This window comes from Phoenix dactylifera, chromosome 18 (assembly GCF_051530095.1).
Source record: "Phoenix dactylifera cultivar Ajwa chromosome 18, Ajwa_hap1_PhDact_Kaust_v1.1, whole genome shotgun sequence".
Lineage (NCBI taxonomy): Eukaryota > Viridiplantae > Streptophyta > Magnoliopsida > Arecales > Arecaceae > Phoenix > Phoenix dactylifera.
This window is the reverse complement of record NC_143207.1, coordinates 12928866-12949663: the sequence shown is the minus strand read 5'-3', so window position 1 is coordinate 12949663 and position 20798 is coordinate 12928866. Positions and strand designations below refer to the sequence as shown.

Below are 20798 nucleotides of genomic sequence, written 5' to 3'. Positions count from 1 at the left end.
TTTTTTTTTTTTTTTTTTTTTGATAACCCAAATGGACTCGGGTTATCGGGTTAACAGACCCAACCCGTTAAGATAGTCCGATCCGCAATATTGAAATTTTGAATTTTGATTTTTTTTTTTTTGAATTGAATCGGGCTATTGGGTGATGGGTTAACGGTTCTAGCTCTTATCCGCACTGTAGATCATCTTCAACCTTCAACCGTCCGTTCGCTTCCGCCGGATCTCGCCGGATTTTGCGGCGGTGGGTGCGGGGAGGCGTTGCACCGACGGAGGAGAGTGCTGGGGCGGCGTCTCGTGAAGAGGTGGCGTCCTTCTCCGAGCTTCGGCCACGGGCGGTGGCTGTAGGGTGCGGCCGAAACTTCCAGGGCAACGCGGTGGCTTCCAATGGTGATTCGGCGGCGCTGCAAGGTGAAGGTGGTGGTTGGCGCTTGCGTGGCGGTGGCCGGAAGGGAAAACGGCGAGGGGGGGGGGGGAAGAAAAGAGGGCTTATTTGCCTCTCGGTCCACTGTGGGGGTAGCCGGCAACGGGGTCTTCCCCTTCTGTGCAGGAACCACGAGGGAGGGAAAAAGGAAAGGAGACGGTGGTGGTGGGGGACGAAGGCGATGACGGCGTATGGTGAGGCGGATTGGTGGAATGGCGACGGGCGGTAAGCGGCCGACGGGAGGGTTTTGCCCCTTTTGTCCTCACGGGAGATGAGATCAAGGAGAGGGAAGAAAACAAAGAAGAAAGGGAACGTCCCTTCTTCTTCGGAATGCGTGTTGTGCAGGGACCCTCCGTACGATCCGGCGTCTGCGGTGCAACTACTCCAGCAAAATATAGATGAGAAAAAGGCCGAAAAGGAATCGGCGGGGGTCCGTCCATAAACTGGATCTCTTGACTTCAGCAACAGAGGTAAAGCCAGCCCTGCTCTGATACCAAAGCTGATGCAGGACAACTGCAGGAATGAGAGGGAAGGGGGAAGAAGAGGAGGGGAAGAGGGGAAGAAGAAGAGAAAGAGGAGAGGAGGAGGAAGAAGAAGAAGACTAATTTTCATGCATTAATTCATTAAAAAAAATAACAAATGCATGCCCTATATATATATAGGGCCACCAAATAACAAATAAGTCCCAACTAAAAAAAACAATTCGAAAGAGGCCCTCACAAGACAATATGCAAACTAATCCAACCCACATAAAATAAATAATAATAAAAGAAAATCATCAATCAATCCAGCCACAATGAAAGTGGCTGGATCGTCTTCTTGCGACAACCATAATCCCGCAAAATAATCGGTCCAGTATTCGTGTCCGCACCAATTAGTTACAGTATATAGAACTTTCTCTAAATGTTCATCACTGTATGCCCCAGAAACTAGAGAATATAAGAGAGAAAAAAAGTGGAGAGAACATAAAATCATATGTTCTTCACAAAGTAAGTACAGATTTAGTCAGATATGATGTAATTGTGTGTGTAGAAGGAAACTTAATTTTAGCATTGTATCTGCCTTGCCTGTTTCTTTTTTCAGGACTTTTCATATCGAAGTCTTTGTATCTTGTTGTATAATTTGCCTATATTCATGCACATATTTCGTGAATTCATCATCTTCATGGTCCCAGATTTTTTCAACAATAAGGCAAGGGATCAAGAAAAGGATTGAGCAAACTTCAAAGATCACAAAACCCAAATCAACCATCTGAAATTTAATTAGCTAGAGAAACTTCAGGCAGGAAATAGGATTGACAGGTTCTATCATGAGACAACTCTTGCTCTGATGTCTCACTTCCACTCCAACATCAAACTACTACTACATTAAACTTGCCAATACCACATTGGCTCTCACATAAAAGACCAACCCATGCTACTTCATCATGATCGACATCAGGTCAAGCCATCTAGTAGTTTTTTTTTTTTTTGGGTAAGCCGGCCTCTCAATATACTTAGCTGTGAAACGGCCTAGAACAGTCACAGCACAAAACGCGATCTAATGCCAACGGCACACGATCGAAAATACTCCAAAAAACACTCCCAGAGTGACGGGCTGCAAAGAAGACGACCCAGTGCACTGCACTCTTCGCCTCCCGAAAAATATGTGAAGCCCGAAATGACTCGAACTCCTTCGCGAGTCGCCAAATATACCGGAGTAGGGGGTGCAACTCTGACTTGCCGGCTCCGGATCCAACCGATCACTATGGCCGAGTCGCCCTTGAGGAATACCCACCTAGCATTCAGGTGCACTCTGGCATATACGAGGCCCTCCCACGCCGCGCGCAACTCCGCCATAAGAACGGACCCATCAAATATACACCGACCCCCAGTTACAATCATTCTGGAGTCCTAGTCTCTGATCACAAAACCCAAGCCGCATCTATTGTCGCCCTCTGATATATTGCCGTCAAAATTTATCTTGAAGCCATCTAGTAATTTGTGATGTTTACTCTCACGTAAAAGATTAAGTGTATTGCAGTTATGCGCCCTGCATTCTAAAATACAAAAACAGTTAAACATCTATGAGTATTCTTTCAAATGCATCATAAATATATATATATCAACCTATGTAGAAGCCTCTTTTGCTTTCCAGAGAATGCTCCCAAATTGAGGCACCAAGAAGGAAATGAGCCAACATCCTTGTTCCCCACAATCTATGTAGAGAAGATGATCTTTTGCTAAAAATCTTCTCAATCATTGCCGAGCTTTTAAGGTCATTTAACAGGCAGCACATCATAAAACTTGCATACTCTTCCTACCCTCATTACACTTTCCACTTCTCTGCTGAATAAGTTCAATTATATAGTTTGTGATGTACAACTTAAGGATGCCCAAGTTCGAATAGATAACAGATAATAGAATGAAGTATTCATCCAATGCCTCCATTCTGCGCAAATAAATTAATTATATATAATTAGACAAATGTAGAAAGCCAACATATGCTGCCCGTCGGAAGGGTTGACATGTTATAATTTAGTTCATCCAAACTAACTAGCTGAAAAGTAATTTTTGGTTCTTTAGTCCTATAAGTACCCAAAATTTTTTTGGCGAATAACCGACGTGGGACTAAACACACGCCACATGGATCCTCATATATTTCCTTCGTTTAAGCCCTAGCATTCTCGTATGGCTAAAAATTTAAATCCGTTCAAATGTGATTATAAGCACCACGATCGGCCCATGATCAGCCTCAATGAGCTCATTCTGTAGTGTCCCTTAGTTTATATGGGCTATAGGCTGGGTTGCTCTAATACCATTTTTGTCACAACCCAAACATAGAACCTCATCCAAAATAGCTAGTCGGAAGGTATTTTTGAGTTTCTTATTTTTTTTACTAAATATATATTCGTACGGATCCTCATAATTTTATTTTTAGAAAAAAACTCAAATAACACGTGGCATTTCCTGCACGCCCATCAAACACTTCGGCTGCAAACAATTATTATTTCACGATGGCAACAATAGCAACAGTAGTATAGAAACTGAAAACTAGGTAGCAGCCTTCCTCTCGGCAATTCCAATCATCAAAAAATGGAGTAGAGAGCTTACAAATTACGAAAGGGATGCAATCACATAATTCAAAATAATTATTTAGAACATTAAACCTTTTCGTATTTATTAATGTGCCATACTACCCAAAGCAAAACCCAAAGAAAAAGAAAACACCTTTTCCTTCTTTAGCTTCCTTTGCATTTTTCCAAAAAGTTTATAATAACAATTTATATATACCATCTAACAAAGTCATATTGATGGGAACAAGTAAAGCAACAAAGAGAGTGGAAATACTGATAGCAGTAATGCAATCTCGAGTGCTCTCGGATCTTTGAAGGTAACGAACGCAGTCCTCCGGGTCCTGTCCTTTTGGATGGGAAATAACTTTGAAGGATTGCGAGGATGATGATGTGATAATAACTTTTTAAAAGTATGGGTGGAAGGTAAGATTGAAAATGGATCAGATACTAATACATTGATATATGTATCTATATCTTTTAGATAGGAGTATTAAATAGATAAAAATTAGTATCCATGTTTATTTTGAATAAATATGGATGTGAATCAAGTATTAAATATATCTATATTTATTTTAAATTAATATAAATATAAGTTAGATATTAATTATATCTATATTTTTTCTATTCGAATATGAATATAAGTTGGATATTATTCTGATACAAATCATATGATGAGTGAAATTTAATATTAAAAACTAAATAAATAATAAATCATAAGTGATAGGTCCACTATTAAGATTGTAAATGATGATGGACTTGGTCGTAGTTATTAAACTTGCATAAAGATCAATTTGACCAAGAGTTTAGATCATTAATCCAACCAAATTTATATAATAATATATCCAAAATAAAATATGAATATATATTATTAAAAAAATTCTATATATTGCTGTTTTTTCCATGAACTTGGTGAAAAATATACAAAATAATTCATAAAGGGCCCAACCGGATTCAAACCACTGACCTATTGATGTGCAGTCAATTGCTCCACTGAGCTATGAATCCCACTATTATGCTTAATGTATAATAGATTGTACACAGCTGGTACCAAGTCCGAATAAGAGATGAGGGTTGCTGCAACTGAAAGCCAGTTTTATTTAAAACTGCCATCACATCTTACGAACATGAATCAGAGAAGAGAAGACTATGCATCGTATTAGAAAATTAACTTGGTATACTTTACTGTAAATTTATTGTAAAAAAAGGAGGGACATTTTTCTTTATGATTTATTGTTGGTTGCGTCCACTTGTTTTTTGCCCACTTTGACGGTCTTCTACGTAAACAGGAATGTGTTACTGGACTGTCTTTTCACAAATTATTAACTGAGATTTGCGAATGAGGTGTGCACACTTTTATATGACTAAGTTGACCTAAAAAGGGTCACAGATGCTGAATTTATAGAACAATTCTTTTCTCACAAATCAAAATGTATGTTTGTTTTAGTGTCTCTTTTTAAATTTTGTCTTCCTTTACAACAGGAATTCCACTAAACCTGCACCACCACACCTGGAATAAGTCGCAAGCTCATCTTTATCAGCAAAGAAAGGCACATAAGAAAATAAAAGAATAACCCTTTTCCATGGATGTTACTCTATGTTACAACATAAGGTGATGCGCTGATAGCCTCTTTCCATGCAACATACATTTAATTCAATATCCTCAACAAAGTACACAAATGTACACAAATGTCGATTGTTCTTGAGGCTTCTTTTGCTCATTCACCCTTCTGAAAGCCAGTGAGCATGCTCTACAAGATTTGGAGCCCAAGGATCCATTAACATCAGACGCATCTCTTAAGTCCATCCCAACAATTTGTGGGGCATGGCCTCTGTTTCAAACATATACAGACAAACAAGAAGTATAAGGTTAAGCCCTAGGTGCAGGTATAACGGTAACTAGCAAGTGCTGCCAAAATGTCAGGAGGTCTCCTCCACGCAAGCACTACTAAATTTAATGGAGCTCTTGCCTGCTCGAGTAGTCTTCGAACTTTCAAAGTTCCTGGAGCAGCTCCATCTTGCCGCTTGAAGTTGAGCTAGGCATTTGATCCAAATGGGAACTCTTCAATATCTTGCTTTCCAAACACAACCTGTGAACGAAAGTCCCCACAAAGATGGAGCATAAGGTACTCTTGGCTGAATGTTTCCAAAATTGCAGCTTTACATTTCTCACCCAGTCAGCTTTCCAAAACACTCAGCAGCTGCTCGATCCAAGCATCCTGAAGACCTGAGACATCTTTGATGATGGTTCTCAAGTAATCCTGGATGCCCTTCCTTCTGACGATCATTATAGCTGCAGGCGTTTCATGGTCAGCAACCCAATCGATCAGCATGTCGGCAGTCAGAAAGGCCTTCTTTTCCCCTGCACAAATGCCCGAGTTCTCTCTTTAAGGCTTCCGCATGAATTGAGTGCCAGTCAATTAAATGGATTTGCACAAAGCCCCAGATAGAAATGAAAGCCTGTTAATGTCAATCTCTCCTATTAGATCCAGAAGAATTCTCTTTGCCTCCTAGCAATGCCATACTGCAAAGCATCTCGGGACCTGTCACCGGACTGCCTCAAATCATCCAGAGAACTCCCATTCTACTTAGGATTCCTATAGCTACCATTCCTTGGTATATGTGTGTTTGCCTTCTCTTCATCTTCAGATGGTGTCCCAGACTTGGGCTCTGGGAGCATCTCAAAATGCCGCTGCCTCCCAGCAGACCTCGAGCTCCTCATGTTATTCGAGGAAACTTTTGGAGTGCTGGCAGACCCCTTCAGAACCAAGAGTTCTTTAGGGATGCTATCCATGCCCATGAAACATTTCCTCACCTTAGCATCTTCAATCAATGCAGCCCAGTCATCTGACTGCATGAGAGCATTCGCGTTGCCCACGACCTGGAAGAAGATGAATTTTAACACCACATCAATTTGATATCCTTCCTTTCACATTGATACTCAACTAGAGAGAGAGAGAGAGAGAAAGAGAGAGAGAGAGAGAGAGCAAAGCATACCCATAATGCCCTCCTAGCTCGAGTAAGAGCAACATTCATGCGGCGTATGTCAGCAACAAATCCAACACCATGTTTTGAGGCACGCACGCAGGACATGATAATTACATCACGTTCCTGGCCCTGGAATGCATCGACGGTGTTGATGTAGATATCCTTTCCATCCTCTGAGTTCAGAACTTCCTCGAATTCTCGTTGGAGACACTTCAGCTGCAGCTTGTATGGTGTAATTATGCCAACAGTGACTTTCTTGCCACCACTGGCTTTCAGAAACTTCTGAAGATGCACATATAACCGCAGAGAAAACTGTGCTTCATGAATATTTTGGTACGAGACCGATCCCCCTCTGTGGGACTCCCGTCCATGCATGATATCATAAAAGATGTAAGGCTGCAACAAAGGGTCCTTGTAGTAAATTTCGTCAGGAAGGTTGGCTACACTCTCGCTGTCCATCAGACGTCCTTGATAGAAGTATCTAGATGGAAAATCACGTATCTGAGAGTGCATTCTATACTGCACAGACAATAGCATGGTAGGGCAACCTGCTTGTTGAAATCTCTCAAAAAGGCTTCTACTATACAACAAGGTTCCAGCTGCTTTACTAATGACTGTTGCAGGGAGTTGCTGGGGATCACCAACCAGAACACATCTTGCCGCACCCAGTGAAAGGGGAGGCAGGACTGCTACCTCGCTGGCCTGGGCTGCCTCATCAATAACTACCATATCAAAGCCATGACTAAGACGAGAAAATAACTTGCGCCCGCTGCTTGACAACGTAGTGAAAACAATTTCAGCTTCATTAGCAAAACTTGCTTCAAGGCTGGCTCGTGCATCTTCCATATTAAAGCTGCTTCCAGCACGAAACCTGCTTTCTAAGATAAGAAGGCGTGACATCTCAACCAAAACTTTATCTCTGCCCTCTACTGCTGCAGCAAGGTTCTGAAGTAGTACATCACGATTATGATCCCGGGCAGCAAGAACATCAGGATCAACACCAACAGATCCTTGGGATCGACCAGCTGCAGCTGCAACGTTAAGTTCTCTCTGAAGATGAGCTATCTCTTGTGAGAACTGTTGTTCACGACTTTTCAGCTGATGCAACCAGCAAATAATCTCATCACGACCCTTAAGCAAAAGCTGTTCAGTTCTTCGCTCAACAGAAACTGCCTGAGCTGCACGGGTTTGTGAATCCACTCCAACACGAGCAACATCAGGACGGTAGACCTTCATCTCCCCATCGATGAAGCCACGGTCAAGGACACGTGCCAGCAGCTCATCTGTGGCAGCATTTGAAGGAGCGCACACAAGCATTCTAGGCTTGGGGCAAAGTTTTGGCAGAGTCCGGAAGAGGTTCTGGTCCATACTTTGCAAAACTTCATCAATTGATCCGCTACCAACACACTCAGAATTACTCTCGCTAGTTTGCTTGTAGCTCTCTGGAGCAAGTTTCTTGAGCAAAGCAGTGTAGTAGTGCTGATATTGGACAAGATGAATAACATTTAACATGCCCCACACGGTGTGTGTCTTCCCAGTTCCAGGAGGGCCCTGAACAAGAGTGAAAGGCCATGGATCTTGCCGTTTTGCCACTCCACCGCTTGTGCCTGCAGCTGTGTGCATCGCAGCCCACTGTATAGCAGCCAACTGAGGACCATTAAAAGTCCTATGGAGATGATCGACAAAATTCTGGGTGAAACAGTCAGGCATGGCAGGAGGCTGCTCTTCACACTTGGGGAAGTGTTCAGGACTAGGCTTCAGAATTGCAGTTTGCATCTGTATAATAAAATATCATCAGCACTACTCATACAAGAAATACAGGCAAGAAGGTACTTCTGCATCAATTAGGACATATGGTCACCTGCAAGTTAAGACGGCGAAATGCATGAAGAGCAATGTATTCGCGCTGAGTAGTTGCAAGGGACCCAAGAACAGTTAAATACCAAATGCCCCGGGGTTGAAGCTTCCTTAGAATATGATCATCATCCACCTTGCTGAAAGTTAAAAATGGAGTAAAATGCAATATCATATTAGTCTCATGTGGAAAAAATGCAATGAACAAATACACGGGGTAGAAAGAATATCTAATAGGTCCGGTTGAATTTAGGGAGTATAAGTTATTTTGATAGGAGAAAAGATCACATCACTTGACCCAAACAAGAACAAGCCAGCACTTCTTATTTGCCACTACCTAAAGGCAAATACTGTGCTAAGATAGAAGAAATATATGTATATTCTAGCCTGAACATAAGCACAAAGATCTAGATATGGGGGGAAAAAAGATTCCTGCCGATGGTGGTCAAAGGTAACTAATACAAGGGTATCGTTGAGTCTGTCATTTCACTGACCACATGGAGAGTCTATTAAGCAATGAAACAACGATATAAAAACAAGACTCCAACTCCTTGGTGATTTCAAAATTATCCAAGACATTTGGTAAATCAAATTTAACATATTGATCCACCCATGCCAAATTTAAATCTGACCCAGTACATTCCTACATGTTAACTCAAAATGCCAACATGGTATTTCATAATTTATTCAAATAATGACAACATTCAACATATTGCTTACTAATCAAACATCAGCCTGATGAATTACAATATAACAGTTCAGTCTGCAGTTTGTATCGAGCACATATGCTGGTCTCTAAGCATGCACGCATTATGAAAGTTAAAAACATATTACCTACTAGAATCATATGAATCGCCAACATAAAAATGAAGAATTGCCCCAGGAGGATCACGTGCGTCAATAGGCATGTGTCGCCTAACAGTACCAACAACCCATCCAGTAATGTCCAATTCAACATCGTCATCATTTGCACCGGAATTAATACTTCTCTTATTAGATCTGGCTGTTTGCACAAACACAAGCACAAAACTGTAAACTATGGAAAGTTCAACCTAACCAAAAGAAAGAGTGCAATGCACCATTTAGTTTAACAAAAGAAACATTGTAGACGCAAGCAAAATGGATTGATCCACCAAAATGAAATAAATACGTATAGGCTCAACTGCAAACCTGTACCAGGCCGAGGGGTTGATACAACTGCAACATCACCTTCCTTGAAAGTCCATTTGCAATCATGCACGGGAAGAACTATGACATCATACCATCCTGGACTTAAAAATGTGAGATGACATTAGGTTAACGGACATGAACAACAGACCTTCAGAATTAGTTGTGAAACTTCAAGAGTATCAATAGGATATCTATAATTCGAAAAGGACCTGATAGATACCAATGACAATAAAACTAGATGTTGGAAATAACAACGCAAGCCAGCACAGTGTAAAAAATAATAGCACACTACAAAGATTTCAGGTAGATAAATCAACTGCTTCCAACTAGCACCAAGAATTGAGAATCAAGACCAATGAATGTTTAGACGTAGAACTAGTTTACCAGTCAAAACTCCCTGGGTAGGAATGAAAACTATTCAGCCAGCCACTGTAGCAGCAAGTATTGTTCCTTTGCAGAACATATACTTTCAAAGATATCACAGGCTAGCTTGACCTGCACAAAACAGGCACATTATCTTTCAAGCAAGTGTTGCAGTGCTCTGCAGAAACTCAGAGCTCAATCCAACTCCTTCATGTACCCTTCATATGGTCCTTTCAAAGGTCCACCTCCATGCATAACAGCAATACCACCATAAAGGAATATTCAGAATCCAACAAAATCAGCATATGATGCATTGCTAAAAAGAAAAACCCCTACATGTAACAATCAACTGCTAGTTGCTCTGAGCACCAGTTAATGCAACAGGAAAAATGCCTTCTACAATGAAGATTGAATTATTAGAAAGCTGAATTATTAGAAAGAGCAAATCATCATTAAAAAAGGGTTATTTAACCTCTAGATCCCTACAGAATTCAAATATTGCAAATACAAATCAACCAAATCATCCCACCAGTCCACCAGACAACCAAGGCTGAATCTAAGATTCCTGAAGGACCTCCAAGGTCCAATCTGAGCCTTGACCAAATCACTCAAGCAGAAGTCTGAGAGTTTTCATAACATTTTGATTCCCAGAAGGTCCGCAAGCATTCAGCATGAGATGATATAATGCCCTTGCCATCAAATTAGAGACTTTTAGTAGGACACAAGTCCTCAACTAAGAATGATATTAATTTCAATAATTGGGTATATCATACAATTATGACAGCATGGTAACTCAAGCACACAAGTTACTGGAATGGCATGACGTATCCAGTCCTGAAATGGTGCACAAGAGTTCAAAGCCAACAATTACCGTGAGGTAAAGGCTACTTGTAACACCAACGCAATAATATATTCTGGACAAATTTCATTCTGACAAACATACAATATAAAGCCTCTTAATACCTCCTCACATCAAACCAATACTACCGAACAATAAGCAGGACATTCCCTACCCCATATAAGCAAAATCTTCAATTTGTAAAAACCCAGCGACAATTCCCGAGATTCTTTTGAAATGGTAGTAGACGCAAATAAATTTATTTAAAAAAATAAAGAGAAGGCATCGTTGACCTTAGGAGTACAAAATCTGAAAAAACACTTAATTTTACAGGTAACAAAACCATAAGCACTCATGCCTATCAGCATCTACAGATACTACAGAGAACTCTGGCATTTCTAGAGGAACTAACTGGCCCTCTACACTTTTGCAGAAAGAGGTGGCAACAGCAAAGAATCAACAACCAAAACCAATTCATTAAAATATCTAAGTATCTGATTTACAAGATTCCTAAAGTTTAAATCCATTCTACAGATCAAATCACATATCAATGAAGTATGTCCAATGCACATCCACAATTCCCATCAAAAGATCCATACAATATATTCTAATGCAAATTCTCCTCCAATTGAATTACTCACAGACTTGAACCACCTCCTCTGGATGTATGCAAGCAACAGAGCATATGGATTCCAAACTCATTGGCATTAGCATCTGAAATAAGTGAAAAGGAAACACTAACCAATAACACTCCAATAATTCTAATACCATCACAAACTATTGTTTCTACCTTCTACCCTTCTTTCCTCTTTAAAATTGTAGAAGAGATGGCCCACCTCCAAAAGCAAAGAGCAATCAAATATCAGCAAAAACCCATTTATGGTTTCACTTCTATTAAAAGAAACTTCCATATTTTCATGTTGATATAAAAGAAATCCCCTCGATATTTTGGACAACACTGTTGGCAAAGATTAAGGTACCTCTAAAATATTTCCCCGCCCAATTTATTGTTTCATTAATTAGAAAAAATCAGTTCTCCAGAAGCTTTGCATAGTCATGGATCTAACATGGGTAACAAAATTCCAAAAATTTTAGTTATTTAAGTTATGTTATCAAACATAGCTCACATGATATGTGGGAAATAAAACTTTTGAACTACCAACGAACATGATAATTACATCTGTAAAAGCTTCAAATGCATGAAATCTTTAGTCTCAACATTTGTTCATAACACAATGAAAGCTGTGATAGACAATAATGAAATAGAAAAACTGTGAGCTAAAGAAATGCGAGTACTTTTTCTGAGCATCAATACCATTATAATTCTAGAAGCCAAACATTACAGATATGCATAAAATAATCAAGAAGCTAAAGAACAACCAAAACATATAGCAAAAAAGCTAAACAACATTTTTATCAAGTGATAACCATATTGCTTATACTGATTGCTTTATTTTTTTACTGCAAATTCAAACTGCAATCCACCCTCTGATTCTTACAATTCTATATTACTCCTAAAGAAAACAAAGATAATAAACCTCAAAATAACAAAATCAAGATCTTTACCTCTTTCTCGTCTTTCCACAGTTTTTACACGAACCATAATATGTACATCCCTAGTTACAGTCTCTGTAAGCTCCTCATAGGTGCTGTAGAGCTGTGCTCGGCATTCCTCAAAGAGCAAGGGCTCAAAAACTCTCACGTACTCCTCAACAGACTCAAAGCGTCCAGGCACACACTGAAGTTCCGTCTCCTCTGATAATTGCCAGATGCTTGTGTTATATTCAAAATAGTAACCACACAAATGACAACATAATATAACTAGGAACAACTACAAGACAAGAAATCACAAAGGTTGGCAATTAAAATACACAGAAAATCCTCAGATAAGGTACATGCTACAGGTAACTGTCAGGCTTTAGACAAGAGACCTCGCAGTATCTTGACATAGCATACACATCTAGTCAGTAATCAGTTACCAACCAATAAACAAAGGCACGTTAACTCTGTTTAACTTCTGGTTGAACAATTTAATACATTACTAGCCAAGACAGTGTACTTATCAAATCTCAAACAAATGTCAAGTTTAGAGCCAATCATCACCCAAAAAGAAACTAAATCTCTTCCTACCCACAAGGATCCTTCAATCGAACTGGACATAGAGACAGTTTCCCTTTTATTTCACACAAAAACATTTGTGTAAATTGGTGGATTCAAAACCACACCATATACTCAACAACCTCTTTGCCTTGCACATCCTGTTGATGTTGGCTACAGAACAAGCGTGGCTGATTCTCTACCGATTATACAAATTTGTGTCAATAGATTAATTAAATGAGACATTCAAAATCCTGACCCACTCCTCAGCTCTTTGTTCCCTCTCATCACATGCACATGTTGTTCACGCCATGATACATGTATTCAGGATTTTGAATCATTCTCCAAAAGAATTCAGGTGCAAACAAAATAAGATATAAAGAAACATACTTACACCAGAATTTATAATTAGCAAAGGAATGTTCCAAACCTGGATGATGCCAGAACTTCTCATTCGTCACCTCCCTCAGAAGCCGCTCCACTGATGTATCTTGGTACTGTATGTTGTTTGAACTCTGCTTCTTAGAAGCAAGATGTTTTTTGTTTCCCAATTTCTGATCTGAAATGCTCTGACCTGTGACAGAAGGTTTTCGGGATAAAATGGTTGGGTTCTTATACTGCCTGGAGTCTACCGACTGCTTCCATGAAGCCTGTCTTGGAATTGGTGGTAAGTAAGATTCTGAACAAAACTCATTGTTGTTTATCTTCTTAGAGCGAGATATTGACCCTGGATTTAAATCACCATTAGATTCAGCCTTTTGGTCACTTGGCTCCAGAGGGTTACTTCCTTCACTGCTTGCTATGTCAGATTGCTTCTGATCCTTGGTTATGAGCTGACTCTGTCTGTCCACAGCCCTTTCAACACCAGCAGGGCTAGCACGAGACATGTCTTTCACAGTACGAGTAATAATAGGTGTTGGAAAAGAAGTTTGCCTCCTAGGTGTTGAAGTTTTCATAGGACCAGCTTGCTTAGCATCCTCCACATTAATAAAAACAGTCTGCCTACCTCTTTTCTTACCTAACATTGCCTCCTTGTGCTCATCAAGCTTTGGTCTCTTTGCAGGATTATTTGCAAATCTCAATGCATAACTGGCTTCAACTCCTTTGACCTCTTTGGTCTTTGCAATTGAAGAAGGTTCTTCCAAGCCATCTGCCAGTGCATCCCCTTTATAATTACAGTCTGCAGTTCTGTTATTCTCTGATCCTGATGGGTCTTGAACTTTTGCATCCTTAAAAGCATCTCCAACTTCATTATTGCTAGGTCCAAGGAGATTAGAATCATTGCAACTATTCTCATCGGCCTTAACAGATACAGGATTAATTTCTTCAATTGCCTTTTGCAACTGTGCAATTTCAGTGTTAACCTCCACATGCTTACCGCTAATATTGCTTCGAACTGTATCAAGATTATCAAGATTGTCCTCCATATCCGACCATTCCCCTTCTTCCCTTTCAACAGCTTGAGCATCCTGATTACCTGAAGACCCCAACAGTGAAAATTTATTATCCTCTCTATGACTTGTAGCCATTGATGTTGAGGCTTGGTTGGCATTTGAATCATCTGCTTTCTGTTTGGAGCCATCCTTTGAGTTCTGTTGGTCTTTACTCCTTACAAAAGGCTGAAAACCTGAACCCGAAGAAGCATGTGTGAATGCATGGTTATTAACTATCCGCTGGCAACCTTCTGATGGTGGAAAGATGCTTGAGGTGTGAGGATTTGGAATAGGAACAGACTTCTGGGGCTGGAAAAGGACACTATCATTCTCATTTTCCTCTTCAGCTGGGAGTTCATTAAGGTCAAATAATGGCCTTCCACGACACCCCATTTCATGGGTAAACGCATATAAACTGACAATTCTATTTTAAAATCCACAATAATCTTCTTGAATGTCCTTCAGATGGAAAGATCTATGTCATGTCAATGCTAATGTTCAATGATCATAACCTGTACGAAAACTTCTACTGGACTTCCCAGGCAATTGGTTTCTGCAACTTTAATTCAGAATGATAAAAATTATAAAGTGTTAAAAGTATAGAAGAAATTTAATAAACAAGAGGCAACATCAAAACAAAATCTAAAGCTGTATGTTTGAACCAAAAGGTGGTTACAAAGGTGTGAACACACAAGGATGGACAGAGTAAGAACATAGGCAATAATTTAAAAAAAGACATCCCACTTTTGTAAAGTGCTAAAAGTATAGAAGAAATTTAAAAATTATAAAGTGCAAAATTTAAAAAAGGCATTAATTTAAAACTTCTACAGGACTTCCCAGGCAACTGGTTTCTGCGACTTTAATTCAGAATGATAAAAATTATAAAGTGATAAAAGTATAGAGGAAATTTAAAAAGTAGGAAGCAACGTCAAAACAAAATCTAAAGCTGTATATTTGAACCAAAAGGTGGGTACAAAGGTGCGAACACACAAGGATGGGCAGAGTAAGAACATAGGCAATAATTTGAACAAAAAGACATCCCACTCAACTAGACATACACTTAAAAACAAGTTCTTTGATGAAAAAGAAAAATACAAAGCCTATCATAACTATCACAACTCGCGTGTATTGTTAGTCCACAGTAAGGTTCACCATACCGGTGCATACCATCACGTAACGGGCATATCATACCATATCGGTAACGAACTGAGACTTGATATGCTGACCCTCGTACCAAGTATGCTGGTATTGTATCAACATGGCACCGGTACGGTGTCTAGGATGGAGATGGTGAACATTAGTCCACTGGCTTAAGTTTTCTAGTCTCCCGTCTCAACCAGAGAAATGACATAAATCTAACCACTCTCCAACTTTGGCCAACCAAGATTATTTGGTTTCTATCCAAATTCTATATTTAACAAAATCTGTATAGCTACTGGCAAATTTTAATTGTAAAACTCCTATCCCTACCAAGACATGAGTTGCAACATAGAAAATTAGTAGACCCTTGAGTTCTTGCACCATTAGAATAGCACCTTCAAGCAAAGAATAATTGCAATGATAGGGTCTTTAAGACAGTTACCTCATAAATCAAAAAATTATAGCTAAGCAGGTTCATTAGATAAATGGTGGATCTCACCCCTGAATTAGGGATTTCCCATTATCTGACATCTTTAGTCTCAAAGAATTGAATCAGATGTGTCTTCTTGGTTTATTGACAAAGAATACCTCTTGGATAAGTAGCATTGGTAGATACTAACAAATTGTAAATAGAGATACATCTGAAATAAAAATGATAACAGTCAACACTTAACAGTTACACATTCTAAGCATGTGATGTACATAGCACCTCATAAGTCAGAATACACACGCATATACCACTAAATACCCCTCCAAACCCTAGCTCAAAGAGACGCTAATAGTACAACTGGATTTACTAAAAGATTTGAGAACTGAGTGAATGTTTAACAAACTAACTCCGTATGCCTGTAGTTATCATTCAGCACTAATATACACCACATAAATGGGTGTTATATTAATTCACGCATATACATACCACTAGATGCCTCTCAAAACTCTAACATAAATAGAAGAACCGCTATCAGCACAATTATATTTGCAAAAGGACTTAAGAACTGAGTGAACAAATTTACTCCATATATCTGCAGTTCTTCAGTATCAATGCACAACATATAATGGGTGTAATATTATATTCCTAGTCCATAACTCATCATCACAACCATCAAAAAATTGCAGAACATATCCATAAATCCAGTCAATTATAGGCTGTCTTTAAGATTCGCTATTATGGGCATGACACAACATATGCTAGGTGAATCATTAATCCCATTCATCTGCTTTACAGTTAATGATGATTGCTAATTTGATTCACAACAGCATATGCTCTTAAAAGAATTCTACATATCCATATCAATGAAGGCATCATTTATTTAGAAACCCAGAAGATCACTACTTTATCACTTGTTATGGTGTTAAATCACGGTATGATTGTGCTACAACGCTTGCAAAGATAAAGCAACAGAAAAACATAGTAGTATAATGCATGTCAGAAAGCAACAGTTGCATCTTAAATAGGATACTGCTAACACCGGCGAAGAAATAAGCTGCTAGTTAAACATGCAGCCCTCTTTAGTACTAATCATTAAAATTTACTTCCATAAATTATTTAAATGCGAAGGAAACACGATGGTGAATGTATCCATGACCTTTGAGTGTATAACTTGGACATTATCCACAAGCATAAATCTATATAATTTCCTAATCAATATTTACAGTAAACATAAGCTACTTTTAACAAAACCAAACCCAAAAAGTCAAACACCAATCATCACTAGCTCAGCACCTCTCAGTCTGACCATATTCTACCTCAAATAACGCACAAGATCTATTTGATGAAAATAATCTCTACCTTAATCCACCATTCAGCCCTCCAAGACAACGACAAATAGTCTCCAACACACCAAGTAACCCTAAACCAAGAAATCACCATTGCCTTACGCACTCAATTCAATTTATTTAGAAAAAAACTCTATTTTATTAATTTTTGGTTCTTACTCAACGTCAAGAAAAGTTGAATGGAAGAGACTGCAGATTTACTTTTACCCAACAATACCCATTTGATTATCAAATTAATAGCAAAAGTTCACCAGCGCGCCTCACTGACACCACATTCTACCACAAATCATGCACATGATCTGTTCGATGGAACTAATCACCCACCTTCATCTACCATTCCAACTCCCGATATACCCACAACTGGACGCCCTACACCAAATAATCTTAATCCAAGCAATCAGCCGCACCTACGACCACGCTCGATCAAATCAAGAATATACTATTTCAACATTTCTTTGGCACTCCTATTGTCCATTACCAAAAGTTCCATATCAAAGCTGACAAATTTACTCTTATCCGATCAATACCCATTTCGCCCCGCACATCGGATGACGAGATCATCAATCCCCAAGGCCAATCACAGAGATCAGATAATAGACACGAAGCTACCTAGCCATAAATCAAGCGTAAAAAACCCAATTTTCACGTCAATTTCTACGATTTATCAGAAAGTCAGCATCCAAGCATGAAAAATTAAAAAACGAATTGGGGAACCTAGGGTATCACGGAGACTAAGAAAGAACGGAATCTAGGGTTTGTGATGAAGAAAATAAAAAGATGAAGGAGAGGAGATCTCACCCAAATGGAACGAAAAGAGAAGGAGAGAGAAGGGGAAGAAGGCGAGATCAAGTCGGTCGCTTCCACTGATGGAGAGATCTCTTCTTAGCTTTCTCTTCTCAGAGGTCGCGATGAGGCACAGAGAGAAGGGAGGAGGGGACTGGTACTTATAGACGGCTCGGCAACCAAAACAAGCGCTGGGCACGTGAGGGTGCACGTGACTATGGATGGACGGCTGTGATTACACCCACAGTTTCCTACTCTATTAATGGTGGCAGGTTACACGTGTCCTCCCTATTATCTTGATGCACACCCCTTGACCGCCTCACATTAAAAAGGAAGTAATAGTGTCAAAGAAATAAAGGGTGAATCGTGTTAAAAAGGAGTGCAGCTATCAAAAGAATTTAGCATAACCGTTAAGGAAAACAATTTATTTCTAGCCCCTGGTTTCACTTCGATTAATCGTGAGGATCCGTTGGCCGAAAATTAACTTTAGGCCCTCATGTTTGATGGCAGTCTTTTTAAGTCCCTGTTTTGTGGATGAAGATAAGAACAAAATGACCATCAGAGCAGGGTTGAAGATAGATCTCTCTTGGATATCATTGAATTTAATCTCCATGATTGGGGTGAAGGATCTAAGAGGGTTTTCCTTTTCTGATTACTGAGGGCAATTTTGTCATCTCGTGAGTGAAAATTGTCAGTCAGATAGCAATCACATCTAGCCGGGTATCTAGCTGGAATAAAAAAAGATCATGTATAGATCTCTCTTAGTTTCTTGTTGTCTAGAGAATCCTATTTGTGAAAAAAAGAGTCCTTTAAAGTTCATACCATCTTAGGTATCTCAAAAAGATTTAATACTTGAAAAGGTCTAGATTAGGAGGTGAAGTATCTCTAATAACCAATTATGTTCACTGAGCTATTTCAAACCCACCTTCCTTGAAATTTAATGTTTATATATATATATGTAGGTATTTTGAGTTGTGATGATATGTGAAGTGGATTTAAGTGTCTTTTTTTTTGAAATAATAGGTTATTTGGATCAAACAACAATCAAACTAGGGATGAAAACTGATTTTCATCAAATGTCACTCAATCAAACTTGATCCTCAATGTTATAATAGTAGACATGCCTTTAAGTATTTAGGAACTTTGTTTGGTTTTAATAGATATTTTGTCATGTTATTAATATAGAAATGACTATTTTGGCAGTAAGTAAAGTGGAATCGCTATAATATCTAATAAAGTATCTAGATGGAAGGATAAAAATGCTTGCGTAGAAATCTCATTTATTAGTTCTTAATTAAATTGTTATAGTAAGCCTTAAGCTATTATTAGAGTTAGATTGCGCTATCAAAATATGAGTGCATTAAGATATTTAAAAAGTTTGCTCCAAATAAATTCTATAGAATAGGTAATGAGGGCAATAATGATATTGAGGGTAGAACCTCACACTTGTGCTTGCGAATGATTCAAGGTGATGAAGTATTGATAGATGGTCATGATTTTGTCATTCTCTTAGTGATAGTTTAAGGATTTGAAATGTGCATAAGTATTGATAAATGTACATCCACATTTAGAAGATTCTCTCTCTCTCTCTCTCTCTAGAATAATTACAAAAAAAAATTAAAACAAGCACCAGTGTACACATATCCACAAGAACCGGGCAAAGCCAAATCCAATTTATTAAAAAGAAGAAAAGGTTACAAATAAGATAAGAGATGCAAAGAGGCAGTTGTGAGAGAAGCAAAGCACAAGTTCTATAAAGCAAGAAAATGTTAGAATTCAGGCTTAAAAATTTCTAGAACATATTTAAGTAGTGCTTGAGTTGTCCTCTGGAAGCAAACAGGCATCCAATTGAAAATAAGAATAGAGAGCTTCTCCTAATCTGCACCATTGTTCTAGCTAGGTTGGTTTCTGAAAACTTTTCCATTTCCTTTCTATCCAGATGTTCTGGCAATGTAATGGAGGCAGTAACATCCATTCAAAAGATGCTCTTGGTTCAACCATGGCACAATGTCCACTCCCTCCATATTTCACTCATAAATCTTGGAAGCTCCCCAATGTTAAGTTTATCCATAAAAGACTTCCAAATGTTCGATGATAATTCATAGCCTAGGAACAAGTGATCCTTGGTTTTGTCACCTCCTCCGCAAAGAAACCAAGAATTAGGAGAAATATTAATTGCATCTGCTCAAGTTTTTAGTTGTTAGAACCTTGTTTGTCCTGAGCAGCCAACAAAAAAATCTTATTTTCAGCTGTATCAAACATTTCTAGATTGAATCAGTACATGACTCGATGAGTTCCCTGTGATTCAGAAGCTTGTAAACATTCTTGACTGTAAGTGATCCAATCGGATGCCAAGTTCATACTACGGAGTCCTACATTTGCACTAAGTCGAAAGAGTTTTGGTAAGACTCTCAAAGTCACTCTCGACAGGAAGAATTATAGAAATTCTCCAATCCTAACAAAGTCATTCCTCCAGAATCCAATCAACAACGATGATTACTTAGAATCAGCTTACGATTTTGCAGCACCATAGTAGAATTATTACCAACGGCATGCATGTTGTGTGCATTGAGCACAAAAAGACAGTGCAAGCTTTGTTACGCCGAAACCTAAATATAAAGTCAGCATCACTTCTAAATGCCACTTCTTCCTATTGCATCCATCTTCAAGACAATCACAAGTTCTCACTTCTCATTGAGTGGAAGATTTGTCCTCGGGTGTACATTGAAAGCTTCTATCGTATAACTAATTTGAGATTTGCGGAAGACTGGACATTTTGTCCAATTCAAGTTGTTGGTTTGCATCCAAGCCTGCTTCAAATCTAATCTCCCGGCTCCAAAGACCCTCTTGTCTATCTTTGCAGTCCCCACTTTAGATAGATAT

At 38.9% G+C, this 20798-nt stretch overlaps 1 protein-coding gene across 4 annotated transcripts; it reads right to left on the bottom strand.

Moving 5' to 3' along the window:
• Positions 1 to 5028: 5028 nt before the first annotated feature.
• LOC120106574 (putative helicase MAGATAMA 3) lies at positions 5029 to 18060 on the bottom strand. 4 transcript variants are annotated; one of them, XR_015974775.2, is made up of 9 exons: positions 17931 to 18060; positions 13214 to 14775; positions 12253 to 12441; positions 9486 to 9581; positions 9150 to 9318; positions 8323 to 8455; positions 6471 to 8237; positions 5444 to 6354; positions 5029 to 5305 (listed from the first exon to the last, which is right to left on the bottom strand). XR_015974775.2 is itself a non-coding variant. In XM_008809407.5 (8 exons), exons 2-8 carry the CDS (start codon positions 14607 to 14609, stop codon positions 6058 to 6060), a joined length of 4047 nt encoding a protein of 1348 aa, XP_008807629.5. In that variant the 5' UTR covers positions 14610 to 14775; positions 17931 to 18060; the 3' UTR covers positions 5029 to 6057. The 4 variants fall into 4 exon arrangements, 2 of the variants coding, with proteins under 2 accessions (XP_008807629.5, XP_017701394.4); XR_015974776.2 differs by having other exon boundaries at positions 9492 to 9581; XM_008809407.5 differs by having other exon boundaries at positions 5029 to 6354.
• Between the last annotated feature and the right edge of the window lie 2738 nt (positions 18061 to 20798).